Source organism: Garra rufa, chromosome 1 (assembly GCF_049309525.1).
Source record: "Garra rufa chromosome 1, GarRuf1.0, whole genome shotgun sequence".
Taxonomy (NCBI): Eukaryota; Metazoa; Chordata; class Actinopteri; order Cypriniformes; family Cyprinidae; genus Garra; species Garra rufa.
In genome coordinates, this window is record NC_133361.1 from 17,616,745 (window position 1) to 17,635,901 (window position 19,157).

The window sequence follows — 19,157 nt, forward strand, 5'->3', positions numbered from 1 at the left end:
AAAGCTGCACTGCCGCTCTCTTCCTGAACGATCGTTTCAAGTGGCAACTGCCGCTGTCAGCAATGCAGAAATGGCTTCTGTGGAAAATACTGCTGTGAATGCAGCAACGTACATTCCCAGTACACCGACCATAAAGCCTGAGACCACCACACTGCCTTCATCCACGGCCTTGACTGACACGGGTACGTTAGAGCGGGTGCTTAACATGCTGGAGAGGGTGCTTGAGCGTACTAATGTACAGGCTGCCCCTGATAGATCTCAGTTGCCATCTTGGTCTCGTCCATCCAGATGTCGTGTCTGTGGTGAGAGAACCCATTCTACACGGTCTCATTGCATGTCTGAGAGAAGATGCCTAATTTGCTTAGAAGTTGGTCACCAGCGCAGGTCCTGTCCTAGGAGGAGTGCGGAGGCTGGGAGCCACTCACAGGTTCAGGGAAACTGACACGCCCGCACTGGGGAGGGGATAGTGCGGGTGAAGAAAATCAGACCCTCCAAGATGATGCATCGAGCATATATGAGTTAACTTGCAGGTCAGTGACAAGTGATAATGTGGTTCTGTTTCAGAATGTGACCCAACTGGCACGGGCAGATAGCCTTTTCTATACCAATGTTTTAGTTAATGACACCGTCCCTCTAAGAGCCTTGTTGGACAGTGGGTCTATGGCTTGCACTATCAGTGAAGTTGCAGAGTCCCGTTTACTTGATGCAGGTTTGTCTCTGGATCCATGCAAGATGCAGGCCAATGTTATGCTAGTCGGATGTGGTGGAGTTCAAGTTGCGCCAAAGTGTATGTACCAGTTGACGATGAGAGTATACGAGCATGAAGTCAGCGTACCTACGCTGGTCGTTACAGGACAACGAGACGAGTTAATACTGGGCACAAACGTTCTTAAATTTATCTTGAGTCAGCTTAAGCAGAACCCCAAATACTGGCGTGTTGTTAATAGGCCTGAATCGACAGAGGAGGCAGAAGTCGAGCAGTTTCTTAATATACTTTCTGGCCTTAACAGATGGAGAGGTAATGAGATGCCTGATGTCATTGGAACCGCCAAACTGGTCCAGGCTGTCACATTGCTGCCTAAGCAGGAGCATCTGGTTTGGGCCAAGTTGCCTCCTACAGCACCTATTTCAGAAGGCAGTGCGGTGTTGATTGAACCTGCTAAGTCACCAACCCATAAGAAGGATATCATAGTAGGACGTGTGGTGGCTTCTATGACTGCTGACAGGTGGGTGCCAGTTCGAATGCTGAATCCATATGACAAGCCCGTCCTTTTGAAGAAAAATTCAAAGGTAGCCAATGTTTCACCGTGTGTGGCATTGGAAGATTTAGAATCAGATGTGGAGCGAAGCTTCGAGACTGTCGGAGCCCTGAGCCAAGCTGTGCATGATGGACCGTTCAACACAGACTCTCATGAAACACTGCTAAAGCTGGGATTGGGTGACTTGGACATTGATTCTTGTGAAGTTTCATCTCAGTGGAAAGGCCAGCTAATGCGTTTGGTCCAGAAGTACGAACATGTATTCTCAAAGCACAAGCTAGACTGCGGGACAGCAAAAGATTTCGTGCATCGCATTCATCTGTCTGACAACCGGCCGTTCCGTTTGCCTTATCGGCGTGTGCCACCAGGGCACTACCAGAAACTACGGCAAGTGTTATCAGAGATGGAAGAGCGGGACATCATTCGCAAATCCAGCAGCGAGTGGGCCTCTCCCTTAGTCCTTGTGTGGAAGAAGAGTGGGGATCTTAGAGTCTGCGTTGATTATCGCTGGTTAAATTCACGCACCACAAAGGATGCACACCCTCTTCCTCACCAGGCCGATTGTCTCGCTGCTCTAGGAGGGAATGCGTTGTTCAGTGCAATGGACCTCACATCTGGCTTCTACAACATCCCCATGAGTAACGAAGACAAGAAACTGACTGCCTTTACCACTCCTCTTGGACTTTATGAATTCAATCGTCTTCCACAGGGACTGTGCAACAGTCCAGCGAGTTTCATGCGGCTTATGATGAGTATATTTGGGGACCAAAACTTTCTTACTCTGCTGTGTTATCTGGACGATCTCCTAGTGGTGGCTCCTTGTGAAGAAAAGGCCCTGGAAAGGTTAGAGATGGTCTTTGAGCGATTGAGTGCTCACGGGCTGAAGTTGGAACCAAAAAAATGCTACTTCCTAAGACGGAATGTTAGGTTTCTCGGTCACATTGTGAATGAGCACGGCGTTGCAACTGATCCTGACAAAATTGCAGCCATTACCGCTGTCACTGAAAAGGACCTCATGATGGATGACGGAGTCTCACCTTCCCCGAGGAAGATCAAATCCTTTTTGGGCATGGTCATGTATTACCAGCGGTTCATCCCCAATTGTTCCAGTATTGCAAAACCTCTCTTCACGTTGACCGCTGCAACCAAAGGAAAAAAAGGTTACTCAAGGGGTGGTGCTGTTTTCAGGAAACTCCGCTCATCAGACTGGACGACAGAATGTGCCCTGTCCTTTGAACAACTTAAGTCGGCCCTTTTGAAATCTGTAGTCTTGGCGCACCCTGACTTCACCCAGCCGTTTATCCTCTCTACGGATGCCTCATTGGATGGTATAGGGGCAGTTTTATCACAAGTCCCTGTGGGGGAGTCCAAGGCACGGCCAATCGCCTTTGCAAGTAAGGCGCTTACTCGAGCTCAGTCCAACTACCCTGCGCACCGTCTCGAATTTCTCGCATTAAAATGGTCTGTCTGTGACAAATTTAGCCATTGGCTAAAAGGACACCCTTTCACAGTCTGGACAGACAATAATCCATTGACTTATATTTTAACAAAGCCGAAATTAGACGCGTGCGAACAGAGGTGGGTGGCTAAGTTGGCCCCCTACACGTTCGACATCCAATATATACCCGGGACCAAGAATGTGGTTGCTGACGCACTGAGTCGTCAACCGTTTGTCCCTAGTCATGTGAGCCATAGACTTGTGGCTGAGCCTTACGATCACCTACTGGGACAGTCTGAGCTGATAAGAGAAGAAACGGTACAGGATTCGTTTAGGCTCAGTGCAAACAGCCAGCATTTTGGACATCCGTTAAAGCAGTGTTCACTGACTTCTGACCAAGTTTCTGCTATCTTCGAAGCTCATACGAAGTGGGTAATGGGAGCTGAAGGTAGAGTAATTTCCTGGCTAGCTCAAGAAACACAATGGATGAGGCCTGCTGGTCAGAACCCCCTACCTGTCTACTCTCTGGAAGAGCTTCGAGAGAAGCAAGAAGGTGACCATGTTCTCTCAAGAGTTCTTCTCTATGTGTGTCGAGGGAGAAGGCCATCTCGGAGAGAAAGAGCCAAGGAACCTTACAAGGCTTTGAAACTGTTAAAGCAATGGGACAGATTGAAGCTGTTGGATGGCATACTATACCGTGTCCGCAAAGATCCAGTGACTAAGTTTACACGTTACCAGTTCATAGTTCCTGAATCTCTGGTCAGTGAAGTCTTGCGTGGCATCCATGACGAGGCAGGCCATCAAGGCCAAGGAAGAACATTGTCTTTGGCTAGACAGAGATTTTCATGGGTTGGACTAGAGAGTGATACCCGAGACTATGTGAGGTGCTGTCAGCGATGTGTGGTCAGCAAAACCCCTGAACCTGAAGGGCGAGCCCCTTTAGAAAGCATCCGAACCGTCAGTCCATTGGAACTGGTCTGTATAGACTTCTGGTCTGCCGAGGACTCTTCTGGCAAGAGTGTAGATGTTCTTGTGGTAACTGACCACTTTACAAAAATGGCGAATGCGTTCCTATGCAAGAACCAAACAGCATCTCAAGTCGCTCGTCAATTGTGGGATAAGTTCTTTTGTGTTTATGGATTCCCACAAAGAATCCATTCAGACCAAGGAGCAAACTTTGAGAGCAGGATGATTAAAGAACTGTTACAGATTGCTGGCATTCAGAAGTCACGTACCACAGCATACCACCCAATGGGCAACGGCCAAGTCGAGAGGTTTAATCGCACCTTGGGTAATATGATCAGGGCGTTACCCCCAAAAGCTAAACAGGACTGGCCGCAAATGCTGCAAACCCTGACGTTCGCTTACAACAGTACAGCCCATGAATCAACTGGCTACGCTCCGTTTTTCCTTATGTTTGGTCGTATTCCCAGACTGCCAGTTGATTTAATGTTCCAGAGTGTGGACCGTGATAACAACTTTGCAGACTATGATCAGTACGTGAGAAAACTGAAGGATAATCTCAAGGAAGCTATGTTAGTTGCTCAGGCCAACAACACCGCGAGTCAACGACGGCAAACTGACTATTACAACAAAGACGTCAAAGGCAGAGACATTGAGGAAGGCGATTATGTGCTGCTTGCCAACAAAGGAGAGCGTGGACGGCGCAAGCTAGCCGACAGGTGGGACTCAACATTACATGTTGTGGTATCTGTGGACACAAGATGCCATACCTACCGTGTCAGGAACACTCGAACGAATCAGGAGAAGGTGGTTCACAGAAACTTGCTCTTACAAGCCAACTTCTTGCCTGTTGAAGAGAGAGAAGAACCAATCTCGGATGAATCGAAATTGGACTATGAAACTGATGAGTCTACAAGTGATACTACTGTTGATGGATCAGAGGATGCTAGTAACGATATTGATGGACCAGTTCATCCCCCAGTTTGTCCATTAAGCGGAACTCATCACTCATCAGTGGAAGAGGGAATGAAAGATCCAAATTCAAGTACAGGACTAGAGCATGTCCTTGATGGATCTGTTCTTGAAAGTGAGAATCTGGAAGCCACTCAGAGTTCTGAGACGGACCTTTCTGATATGGAAGTAGAGGAAATTGAACATGACGTGACAGAGTCAATACCATCTGACCAAGTCCCTGGAGAGATCTTTCCACCCCCTTCTGAAACCGCTCACCCAGTAAGAACAAGGGCTGGCAGATTGGTAAAGCCAGTTAATAGACTTATCCAAATTATGACCCAGAAAACCCTACTGCGTAGCCCTTCACTTAGCCTTCTCTGGTCAAAAGCTTCTTAAGTCAGGGTGGGATAGTAAAAACAAAAACCCTGTTAGTCTTATTCATCTGGGGTGTTGTTTGAGTAGTGATCATTTCAAGTATCTTTGAAGTAGTGTTTATGGCACTGTTTGTTTGCGGGAAGACACTTGAGAGTCTGGCCAACTTTCTTTTGCCGCCCTCCCAGTAAGTTGGGTAACACATATGTTGCATGAAGATACTGTATTTTCGATAGAGTGCGATCACATTCCCCAGTGTCCATTTGTCACTAGTACTGAACTAGTTTTGTGAAGTTCAGCGGGGTGAATGTAGCCAGTTTGGAAGAGAAATATATTTTATTTTATTTTTGTGATGAACTTCTCAAAACATCTGCATTATTGCGTGTAGGGACTTCTATTATGATATGTTATTCAAATGGGACTCTTATCAGTGTTGCGCTATGCCTTTGGGAGTGCGGGAGTTACGTCAGCCTCAGACCACGATTGAATGCTGGCGAGGCAAGACGCTAAAAAGTTTCTCCTCATCTCCCGGTTAATTTCGGTATGTTATCAGTGTTCAGTTAACTAAGGTTTGTTAAATTCTAAACAGTATGTGTTCTAAATGGGATTATACATATGTATTTCTGTGTATTGTGCGATTTTTATGTGATTTGTGCCTGACGCACGTGACACTAATTAATCGGTGGTTTGTGCACAGTGTGAAACACGGAGAGAGGATAGCGTGGTGAACGTGATTGTCTGATTAAGTGTCCCATGTGTTCCAGGTATGTTTAGTTCTTCAATTTAAACAGTGAAAAGTGATTTAAATAATAATATATGTGAATTGGTGAATATTATGTTTCTATTGTTGTTAATTTCTCATTCCACTTATACTGAAAACCAATCTGCTTTAATTTAGATTATGCACTTATGCATTTAATGTTCCCTTGTATTATTGTTGTGGTGATTTTTTGGGGAATGTTTGTATGCTGTTTGTGTAAACATTAATTCAATACATTAACAATGAATAATGATACATGTGGAAATGAAAACATTCAAACAGTAATTTTATTTTTATATTTTCTTTATTAATGCTTAATGAAGTACACTATGTTGAAAAAGCTGTTGTAATTGTCGTCAGCCTCAGACCACGATTGAATGCTGGCGAGGCAAGACGCTAAAAAGTTTCTCCTCATCTCCCGGTTAATTTCGTGTGAAACACGGAGAGAGGATAGCGTGGTGAACGTGATTGTCTGATTAAGTGTCCCATGTGTTCCAGGATCAATTAAAAGTGGTGTTTTGAAGCCGTCCCGCTGTTTCCAGAGTGAAATCTATTATGTGCAGATTGGGATCTGCTACAATAGCACATCATATAATGCCATTAACAAGCTGAATCTGTTCAGAGAGTCTCTGTAAATGTGTGTGTGTGTGTGTGTGTGTGTGTGTGTGTGTGTGTTTTACACACCTGTGATGAAGAGTGTGTGTGATATATCCGCCTCAGTGAGCATCCGTTGAACATGGCCATTATAGAGAGCCATAGCTTGGCCCCGCCCACTCTGAGGATTGACCAATACCATCACTCCACATGGTCGGCGGACCTCAGAGAACAACACATCTGACAGAGAGAGAGAGAATAACATTTATATATGCATGAAAAAAAAAGTAAAAAAAATAAATGACCATATACAGTACAATACAATAAAATACTAAAAATACAAAAGTAAATTAAATAAAACTATAAGAAATAATTTTTTTTATTATAAAATATAAGTAAAACAAAAATATAATAATCAGTTAAATAATCAAAATACAAAAAAAAAAAAAAAACCATAATAAATACAAAAAATAAAATAAAACAAAGTTAAAATAAAATGTTCTTAAAATTAAAACAGATAAATAAAAATGAAGTCAGTTATAAAATAATAAAAAACATGAGATCTAAAATAAAATAATAAAATAAAGATATAATAACATTTTCTGTTTGAGTGCAGAAATCAATTATGAACTCAACTAAAATAATCTAAAAAACAATTATCAAATAAAACATGAAATAATAATGTAAAAAATTAAATACAATAAAAATAGAAAAAAATAATAAGTCAGTAATAAAATTATAAAAAAACATGAGTTCTAAAATAAAAATAATAAAGATAAAATAAAGATAAAATAAAATGTTCTATTTGAGTGCAAAGTCAATCCTAAATTTAGCTGAAATAAAATAAAACAATAATTTATTAAATAAAAATAAAAATGTAACACAATAAAAAAAGAACAATTAAAATGAAGTAAATTATAAAACAATAAATAAACATGAGTTTTAAAATAAAAATAATAAAATAAAGATAAAGATAAAATGTTCTGTTTGAGTGCAGAAGTCAGTCCTGAACTCACAGTTTAAATAAAATAAAACAATCATTACCAACTAAAAAAAACTAAATAATAATCTAAACAAATACATACAATAAAAATAGAACAATAAAAATAGTCAATTATAAAATAATTTTAAAAACGAGATAGAAAATAAAAAAGTAATAAAATAAAGATAAAATAAAATCAATTATGAATTAAAATGATATAAAAAGAAAAATTATTAAATAAAAAATGAAATAATAATATAAATACAATAAAAATAGAAAAATAAAAAAGTCAGTAATAAAAAAAAAACATGAGTTCTAAAATAAAAATAATAAAATAAAAAAGATAAAATAAAATGTTCTGTTTGAGTGCAGTAGTCAATCTTGAACTCATAAAATAAAACAATCAATTATCAAATGAAATAGTATAAAAATTAAATACAAGAAAATTAAATACATGACTTCTAAAGTTAAAATAATATAATGAAATATTTGGTTTGAGTGCAGAAGTCAATCCTGAACTACACAGCTGAAATAAATTAAAAACATTTATTAAATAAAAAGTAAAATAATAATAAAAAAATTGATTATAAAATAATAAAAATAAAATTTACCCATAGCAAACATAAACTAAAATAAATTATAACATAAAATATGATATATTAAAATAAAATATATAAGCGATGTAATAATATTCAATAAATAAATAAATAGTAATTATAATTAATAATAATAACAACAAACTTGTGAACTAAATGAACTGCGAAAATAATTACAAGCATATTCAACTACACTTTTTCCTCATATCTGAGACAAATTTTTATATACTCTTTCAGGAAGAAAACATGTGAGCATCGCATTGTATATTTAATTGGAAAAGACATTAAAATATGTAAATAATTCATGTTTTAACTACGCGATGTTGCAGTTTCTTAGGTACAAAAAAAATCAGTTTTATTCATCTTTTAAATTATTATATTTTATTTTAAAAAATCCATGAGAAAATGTAAAAATAATTTAAAATGTATTTACATAAATTTTGTATTATTTTATTTCATTTGTATTATTTTATACTAATGCAATCAGACTGTCCTACTGAACTAATTTCTTCTGATCGTCCTGTGGGTCTGGTTGTTTTGACATCTGTGCGGCAGGAGGTTTTAATCGGCTGCTGAAAAGTGAAAACACACATTTAATTCTCTTTAAGAGGTTTTGTGTTTGACAAATATTGTTAGAAAAAAGCATGTGGCCTCGAGCGGGTGACAGATGGCAGGGCTAATGCTAAAAACTCACAAACGGGACACAAACAGATGAGGTTTTGTCTTTATTCTGTGCGCTGCATTACTCTGAGAGTGTCTTATGTGTTTTCCAGCAGCTCTGGCTCTGGTTTCTGGAGGGACCTGTGCTCCAATCATCCGGTTGAGCGGGACGGACCGGTTTCCCGGGGAGCGGTTTACTCGCGGGACGACTGACCCGGATGACAGGTGAATCAGGCACTGAACTGACAGCTCAGGCGCCGATGAGGCTATTTTAGGATGAAGACACACCAACCTTCACAAAGAAGCACACACGAGGTCTCGATGTCTCAAACAGCTCCTGGATCTTTACTCATGGCGGTTTCACTACAACACAAATGATTCATGAGCAGCTTTGGTTTATTTATTCATACTAGCACTGCTTCTGCAATCCATCCACACTGACAATAACACAATAAAATAAAATTAAAAAAAATACTTTTTATTACTTTTATTTTATTATATATTCTAATATATTTGACTTTATTTATTTTTATTGTTATTATATATATATATATATATATATATATATATATATATATATATATATATATAAAATTGTTATTCAGTTTATGTGTTTATTTTGTAATTATTTACTTACTATTTTTAGATAATTAATATTACCATTGCAATGTACAAACATATTTATTTTATTTATTTATTATTTATTTTTATATATATATATATATATATATATATAATTACATTTAAAAAAATATTATTTTATTATGTATTTACAAATTATGTACATAATTAAATGTATTATTGTCAATCACAATATATAATATAATATTGATTTTATTTCTAAAAATAAATAAATTGTCATTCAGTTTATGTATTTAATTTATTTTGTTTTGTAATTATTTACTTACTATTTTTAGATATATTTACCATTGCAATCATATTAATATTTTTTATTTTATTATCTGTTCTAATATATTTGACCTTATTTTTATTGTTCTTTTTTTTATATTATTATTATTATTTTTATTATTTGATAATTGATCCTTTTGTTTTATTTCAACTATGAGTTCAGGATTGACTTCCACAATGACAATTAGCCAATAATAATTTTTAATTACTTTAATTATTTTCATTACTTTAATTATTTTAATTACATTTAAAAATGTGTTTTTCTATTATTTTATTATCTATTTACAAATTATGTATTTTATTTATTTTGTAATTATACTTACTTTTATTTTAGATAATTAAATGTATTATTGTCAATCACAATATACAATATAATATTGATTTTATTTCTAAAAAAATAGTTATTCAGTTTATGCATTTATTTTATTTATTTTGTAATTATTTACATACTATTTTTAGATATATTTACCATTGCAAAATACAATCATATTTATTTATTTTATTTTATTATCTGTTCTAATATATTTGACTTTATTTTTATTGTTTTTTTTAAATATTTTATTTTATTTTTTATATTATTATTATTTTTATTATTTGATAATTGATCCTTTCATTTTATTTCAATTCCACAATGACAATAACCTAATAAAATTACATAAAAGTATATATATATATATATATATATATATATATATATATATATATACTTTTTTTATTTATTACTTTATTTTATTTATTTATATTTTATTATATATTCTAATATATTTGACTTTATTTTATTGTTATTTATATATATATATATATATATATATATATATATATATATATATATATATATATATATATATATAATTATCTATTTACAAATTATGTATTTATTTGATTTATTTTGTAATTATACTTACTTTTATTTTAGATAATTAGATGCATTTTTGTCAACCACGATATAAAATATAATATTTAATTTGTTTCTAAAAATAAATAAATAGTTATTCAGTTTATGTATTTATTTTATTTATTTTGTAATTATTTACTTACTATTTTAGATATATTTACCATTGCAAAATACAATCATATTTATTTATTTTATTTTATTATCTGTTCTAATATATTTGACTTTATTTTTATTGTTCTTTTTTATATTATTTTTTTTATTTGCTAACTGATTATTTTCTTTTCTTTCAACTATGTAATAATAATCATCTAAAAATAGTAAGTAAATAATTACTAAATAAATACATAAACTGAATAACAATTTATTTATTTTTTAGAAATAAAAATCAATGTTATATTGCATATTGTGATTGACAATAATACATTGAATTATCTAAAATAATTGTATAGTATAAGTATAATTACAAAACAAATAACATAAATCAATAATTGACCAAACAAAATAATTTAAAATGTATTTAATATATTACAATATATATAAATATATATTATATTGTATATTGTGATGGTAATAATTCATATTAATAATAATTCCAAAGTATAGAATAGGTTAAATACATTTAAATATGAAATAATTAATGAAATATTACATACTGTAATTCTCAGTAATACATTTAATCATCTATAAAAAGCAATACAACCAAAAAACAACACAACTTTTATTATAAAGTCAATAAGCATTTCAAAGCCTGATTTCAGGGAGTCAATTAACGGTGGTAAGCTTACTTTTATGCCTGACGTACTGCATTAGTAAATGATCTCTGCCACTTCCTGTGGACCGAAAGCGCTTGACATCCAGCAGCAGGAGGCTGTCTGTTTAACCAGAGCTTCACCCGTAACCCAGAATCCTCTGGGGCCGAGGGCTGTAATGAGCTCCTACCGGAGCTTCACTCGAGCGTCAATGCCGGCGTTCAGAAAGCCACAAAACAACAGGCACATTCACTCACACGTCTCCCAAACACCCGCTGCGCTTTCACAATGAGTCTGATTAACATTCACTCGGCAGATTCGCACCGACCGACTCTAATTAGCACTTGAGCCTCTGACAGCGTCATTAACTCCTCAAATTGCAGTGCTACCCTTCACCAACAACACAGCAACCCCCTGAGACTTTCACCTTCACACAGGAAACACCACACAGCTCACTACTAAGGGAACAAATCTGCAAAAAGACACGGATGTGAAAGGCATTTCATATCATTTACTGTTGAATTAAATGTAAAGAAAAACATTTATTTATACAAGCATTGCCTCTGTGATTCATGAGAATTGAACTGAATAAATCAGGGAATCAGGGACAATAAAACAGCAAATAAATAAATAAATAAATAAAAACAAATAAAATGTATTTGAAAACCCACTGTATATTGATACAATTGACTTTTGTTTATTCAAAAGAATATATCCTTTTATTATGCTTGACAACTGTAAAAAAATAATTTGTATAAAAGGATTTAAATAGATAAATATGAATAAAATAAATACCTAATAAAATATTCAATTAAAAAAAGTATATATCTTTAAAGTTTTAAAATAATGAAATAATTGAAAGAAAAATAATTAAAAAATCGAACTAATAGCATACTAAAGAATAAAATAAATACATATTAATAAATAAAATAAAATTATGAAAAAATAATTATTATATTATGCTTGACAACTAAAAAAATATTGCATTTGTATAGAGGTTTAAATAAATAAAAATGAATTAAACAAATACATCATAAAATATAAAAAAATAAAATAAAATGTATTTTTTTTTTTAAATGTAATCGTTATATTATGCTTGGCAACTGTAAAAATGTATTTAAAGAACTATACAAATTTATAAAATAAATACATTTAATTTATTAATAACATTTATTTAATCTTTACAAATTATTTAATAAATATATCTTTAAAGTAAAAAAAAATGCAAAGTAAAATAATAAAAACAAAAATTTAAGTATTCAAAAAATCCAGTGAACTAATAGCAAACTAAAGAATAAAATAAATACATATTTAGTAAATTAATACATAATTACTAATTAAATTAATTTGAATACAATATTAATAAATAATATTAAGTAATAATAAATACTATATTGTATAAATTCATGATGATTAATTAACATATGGCCATCCATGTTTAATTCTATTGGTCAGATGGAGGGCAAAATTGTCAAAAAACACACAAACAAAATAATAATAATAATAATAATAATAATAATAAAATATTAAACTGAATAATGTATTAAAGTCATTTATTAATGGACCATTTTTTTGTTATATTATACTTGACAACTGTATACATTCATATAAAAGAATTTAAATAAATAAATGCATAATACATTTTATTTAAATATATATATATTAGTGGTGGGCCGTTATCGGCGTTAACGTGCTGCGTTAACGCGAAACTCTTATCGTGCGATAAAAAAAATATCGCCGTTAATCTATTCTCAAATTTGGGTTGGGAGCTGGGTCTAAACTACGCAAGCTATGATGACTTTCACCTTGATAGTTTAACGCGGATGTAAACCGAAGACTGTAGAATATGGTCGCGCGTTTACGTCTCCTCCGCCAAAACACAGACAGGATCGCGTCGTCCTCCATTCAAGAAAACCGAATCTACTATAGCGAAATGCCACGTAAATTCGTCGTTTTTTGGATTCATAAATCAAATGTTGCTCTGTCACTTAATTCAAATCGCGATATGGACTAGTGTATGTGAAAACTGAAATGCAAAAAGACCGTTTTAATATGAATCCGATATGTTCCGTTTGCCTAGCTGTATGTATGCATTGCAGAGACAAGCTTTTACTACACGCATACTGAAACACACGTGACGCTCCCGGTAATTTTTGTCTTTTTTTTAATCTCACATGAACAGATAAACTCAATCGCCCAAACTGCTGTGAGTGTCACTTTTACCGTTTCATTTGAGAAAACTAGCATCATATCATACTGTATACACAGAAACTTCACGGCAACCTGTCAAAATAAAAGTACGGTGTAACATGTAATGGGTTGGGTAGGTGTTGACGTTAAAAAAAACACAATCTAATAGGTAGAAAAAATTATTTCATTGTTAGTTAGTAAACACAAGTACATCTAATTGAACATAATTTATTTTCATCAACAAATTATCATAGAACAGCTTTATGAGCTTTATGATCCATTCTCAAAGACTGTAAGTCATTATTTGGGTAGCACACATATTCTGAATGCCTTCAGCAGAATTCAAATTAGCCATTTTAATCTAGATTAATCTAGATTAAAAAAATTAATCTATGCCCACCCCTAATATATATATATATATGTAAAGTTTTAAAATAAAAAACTGAAAGTAAAATTATAAAAAATAAAATGTTAATAAATAAAATCCAGTGAGCGAATAGAAAACTAAAGAATAAAGTAAATACATCTTTCATAAATTAATACATAATTAGTAAATAAAAAAAATAATATTTATAATTAATTAAAAATTAATAAAAAAAAAATAATACTACATTAATAAATAATATATAGTAATACAATAAATATTATATTGTATATATCTATAATGATTAATTAACACATGACCATCCATATCTAATTCTATTGGTCAGAGGGCCAAAATTTTCAATAAAATAAATAAATAAATTAAATTAAATAATATTTATTTTAAAACCTACTGTACATTAATTGAACTAATTTGTTTATGTAATAAATAGATTGTTATATTATGCTTGGCAACTGCAAAAAAATTTATGTAAAAATGTTTTAAAATAAAAAATATAAAGTGAAATAATATAAAATAAATAAATAAATAATTGATTAGCAAAAATACATTTATCTGCCTAAATTTTTTTTTTAATATATTTATTAATACTAGCATTACCTCCGCGATTCATTTAAACTAACTTCATCAAATGAGCAACAATAAAACAGCGAAATAAAATAAAATAAAATAAATACATACATTAAAATTTTTTTAAAATAAATTAGATTAAATAATAAATAAATAATATAAAATAATAATATATATATTAATAAAATTAAATGTCGCTTTTTGGCATAAGAAACCCTGACAAACATTACAAGTAGTCATCAGAAAAAATAATGTTCTCCTTTATCTCTTTAGCTGATGTTGTTTTCTTTAAGAGGTTAAATGTGATTCGCTCCAGATCTGAATCTGGAGTCTTGTGTAAAGTCTCACAGTTTTAACTGAAGTAATGGTTTTACATCCAAAACCAACGAACAAAAAAGAGCATGTCTGCGATTCTACAAATAGACGTCTATTTTTACTGAGGGAGAGAGAGATGAATGTGTGCTTCGTTTCTCACACTAGTGAAGCTCGCAGCATCACAGCTGCTGAACTGTGAACATATGGTGAAGAGATACGGATGTGTGTGTGTGTGTGTGTGTGTGTGTGTGTGTGTGTGTTTACACATCTCTATGTACGCCAGAACAAACACCTCAACCCATCCAAACACAAACCCACAAGTATTCAAAAACTTTTCTATGAATCTTACAAAACCTGTCAGGAACCAGGTCGTTTTTCACAACAAACCAAACAGAAGGGAAACACAAGGCGAGACACTGCAGGTGAATAGGGTAAAAAATTAACTAATAGTTATCACCTTACTTACCCAGTTGACTGATTACATTGAAAATTGCAAACATTTTTTGTATTAAGAGTTTTCTAAAATTTTAGGTTTAAATATGCAAATGGGGCATTATTTAATGAAATAGGCACTAATTTGCATACATTTCTAGTACAAAAATCTAAACACTGGATGAAGTCAGTTTCGAAATTCTTGTTTAATTTTTTTGACATATTAGAGTCAAATGTTTTTACAGAGATGATTTTGGGTCTCATTTTGTCACTCCATAATTAAAAAAAACTTTGAACAGACAGGTAACAATGTATTATTTACCATTTTCGGGGGAGTAAAATGTTCAGGATATAGTCAGGAATACAAATGTAAAGTTTGGTGTGTGTAAGTGTTACTGAAGTGGAGTTTTATGGCTCAGTGTAAAAGAAAAAACTAATTTTTAGAAAACAGCCTTTACAAATATGGATTGTAAGTGAAATCTATTGACACAAATAGATAAAGTGCACGGAAACAGTGTGTTTCTGCTTCCACTTGAAATAGGCATTTTAGAAATGATATAATAAATGATCTGTGGGGTATTTTGAGCTGAAACTTCACATGTGACCCTGGACCACAAAACCAGTCATAAGGTTAAATTTTCCGAAACTGAGATGTATACATCAAATGAAAGCTCAATAAATAAGCTTTCTATTGATGTATGGTTTGTTAGGATAGGACAATATTTGGTCGAGATACAATCTGGGGACACCTGAGACTTACATATTGTAAAAAGTGGCATAATAGGTCTTCTTTAAACTAAAAACAATTAAAATGAACAGTAAAAACAGTAAAAATATAAATATTTTCATTTTAAAAGAGAGAAAAAAGAGAATCTCATCATTCACTGCCTTTGTGTAAATATGTAATCATACAATCTATAAAAATGTAACTGTAATCTGATTGTGAGCATTTTAAATACATTAAATAAATTAATAAATTAAATACATTAAACATTTTAAATAAAATTTCTAAATTTAAATAAATATATTGAACATTTTAAATAAATCATTTAAAAAATAGATAAACTAAAATAATTTTAAATACAAAATAAATGCATTTTTAATAATTAATTATAATTACAATATGAAATAAATACAATAGGAATATTAAGTTAAAACAACAACTGTATTCTGATTGTGAGCATTTTAAATACATTAAATAAATTAGTAAATTAAATACATTAAATATTTTAAATGAAATTTCTAAATTTAAATAAATATATTGAACATTTAAAAAAATCATTTAAATATATATATATAATATATAATAATAAAATAAATGCATTTTAAATAATTAAATATAATTAAAAAATAAAGTAAATACAATAGGAATATAAAGTTAAATCTGATTGTGAGCATTTTAAATGCAATACATTAAACATTTTAAATAAAAATGCAATTTCTAAATTTAAATAAATACATGAACATTTTAAATAAATCATTTAAAAAAAAGATGAACTAAATACAAAATAATTTTAAATACAAAATAAATGCATTTTAAATAATTAATTATAATTAAAAAATAAAGTAAATAGAAAAGGAATATAAAGTTAAAACAACAACAACATAAAAACATCAAAAAAGTCTGTATGGCTGATTTTACTTTAAAATACAATTAAAATTTTAATAAAAAAATGTAAATAAAATATTTGTTTAATATAAATAAGAACATTTTTTTTTATTATAAATTGTATTTTATTTAACAAAGTAAATAAAATAAAATAATTTTAAATATGAATAAATACAATTTAAAAGAATCAAAATATTTTAAATATAAATAATTTAAACATTTTAAATAATACATTGAGCAGAAAATCAGTATATTAGAATGATTTCTGAAGATCATGTGACACTGAAGACTAATGATGCTGAAAATGCAGATTTGATCACAGGAATAAATTACATCGTGACATATGTTCACATAGAAACTAGCTATTTTAAATTGTAAAAATATTTCACATTTTTACAGATTTTACTGTATTTTAATCAAATTAATACAGCCTTAGAAGAGACTTTTAAAACGCTCGTGTAACTGTATATACATCTTCGTCACAATATGAAAACTAAAGCATTTCAGCAGCTCCATTCACTGTAGATGTAGCGTGTTTTAAGCATGTTTCTAGCATGTCCTTGAGTAATGAATGTCTTTGTGTGTCTTCAAAACATCATTCAGCTGCTTAAATGACTTTATTTAGAGAAATGAGGACCAGCGTTATAGATAGATGAAGCAAAAAAGCCTCTCTGACCTTGTTGTAAGAGATGGAGGCCGTGTAAAATAACTCTCATCCATCAACATCTGAAACTCATGAAAGCACATTCATCATGAAATACTATAAAGCAGGAGAGCTCAGACGCTGATGCTTGACTGACACTGATAATTAAAGCCTTCAAATCAGACACATGGAAACCTCGGCTCGTTAATCAAACCATTCTTTGAATAATAATTATGCGGGGCATAATTAAGCAATCGTGGATTAACGCATGTGTCATCACTGTGGTTATATGTGTGTGTGAGTAATGCATCCTTAAGCTTAATAAAAAAAAAAAAAAACATAAATAAATAAAACCATAAAAAATAGTCTATATGGCTGATTTTACTTTAAAATAAAATAAAATAAAATAAATATTAATTTAAAATGTTTTAAAATTAATTTAAAAACAAAATTTTACCAAAATTTTAATTTAAATAAAATAAATTTAAATATTAATTCATTTTAACAAATGTAAATAAAATAATATAATTTTAAATATAAATAAATACATTTACAAGAAATTATAAAATAAAATACTTTTATATATGAATAACACAAAAGATGTTAATAAAAATATTTTATATTTGAAATCTAAATAAATTAAATACATAAAATATATTATAATTTTAAATAAATACATTTGTACATTTGTAATAAATAATTTAAAAAAAGATAAAATAATAATTAAATATAAAATAAATGCATGAAACATTTTAAATAATTTACTAAATAAATACAATAGGAATATAAAGTAAACAACATAAAAACATCATAAATAGTCTATATGGCTGATTTTACTTAAAAAAATCAATACATTTTAATTTAAATCAAATCATTGTTTAAATACATTTTAACCATGTAAATAAAATATCATAATTTTAAATATTAAAAAAATATATTAAAATAAAATAAAATAATTCATATCTAAATAAATATAATTTAAAGATGTAAATATTTTAAATGTAAAATCTAAATAAATTACATACATTAAACATTTTAAATAAAAATAAATTTTCTAAATTTAAATAAATATAAATTAATAGATAAATCCTATTTATTTAAAATAAAATATTTGTTTAATATAAGTAAATAAATCAATAACTTTTCATTTAAATCAAATACCTAATTTACAAAAACAATACATCTTAATAATGTAAATAAAATAATATAATTTTTAAAGATAAATAAATACATTTAGAAATTTAGTAAATAAATACAAAAAGATGTAAATACAATTTAAATAAATACACTGAACATTGTAAATAAATTATTTAAAAAATAAATAAACTAAAATCATTTTAAGTATAAAATAAATGCATGAAACATCTTAAATAAAAATAAAGTAAATACAATAGAAAAGTAAGTAAATAAAATGCTAAATTCAAATAAATTATTTTAAAATCATCACTAAACAACCCAAATAATATAATAAATATTATACTGCATATTGTGACTGGCAATAACACATTTCCATTAACAAAAAGACAATAAGTGTCCCAAAGCCTTCTGATGGAGTGCTTTTACCACATTTAAGAGGGTTATAAATACTCAAAATCACTAAACCACATGAATATGAAAACATCGCTCCAGATTTAGAGCAGTATATTGGTAACACTCAGCTCATGTACAGTAAAATGACAGGTTTTGTGTGTTTTGGCCAAAGGGCTCGTGGGAATGTGATCGGATGCGGTCTGACAGCATCATGACACTCAGAGGAAAGGTCAAGGGGTCAAAGGGCAGCGCAGATGAAACACTAGAGGCCCTTCAGGCTTTCACAGAAGCAGATACAGATACAAGTCCCTGTGGGAATAACATGGAGAGCAGACTCTGGATTCAGAGTTCAGCA

General features: G+C 30.9%; 1 protein-coding gene across 1 annotated transcript in view; it reads right to left on the reverse strand.

The window, feature by feature from the left end:
* sphk1 (sphingosine kinase 1) overlaps positions 1-19,157 on the reverse strand; it is a 43,552-nt gene that overhangs the window by 13,296 nt on the left and 11,099 nt on the right. The window contains exon 2 of the mRNA XM_073825256.1: positions 6,431-6,580. Within this exon, the coding sequence (XP_073681357.1) occupies positions 6,431-6,580 (150 nt within the window). The remainder of the gene's footprint in view (positions 1-6,430; positions 6,581-19,157) is intronic.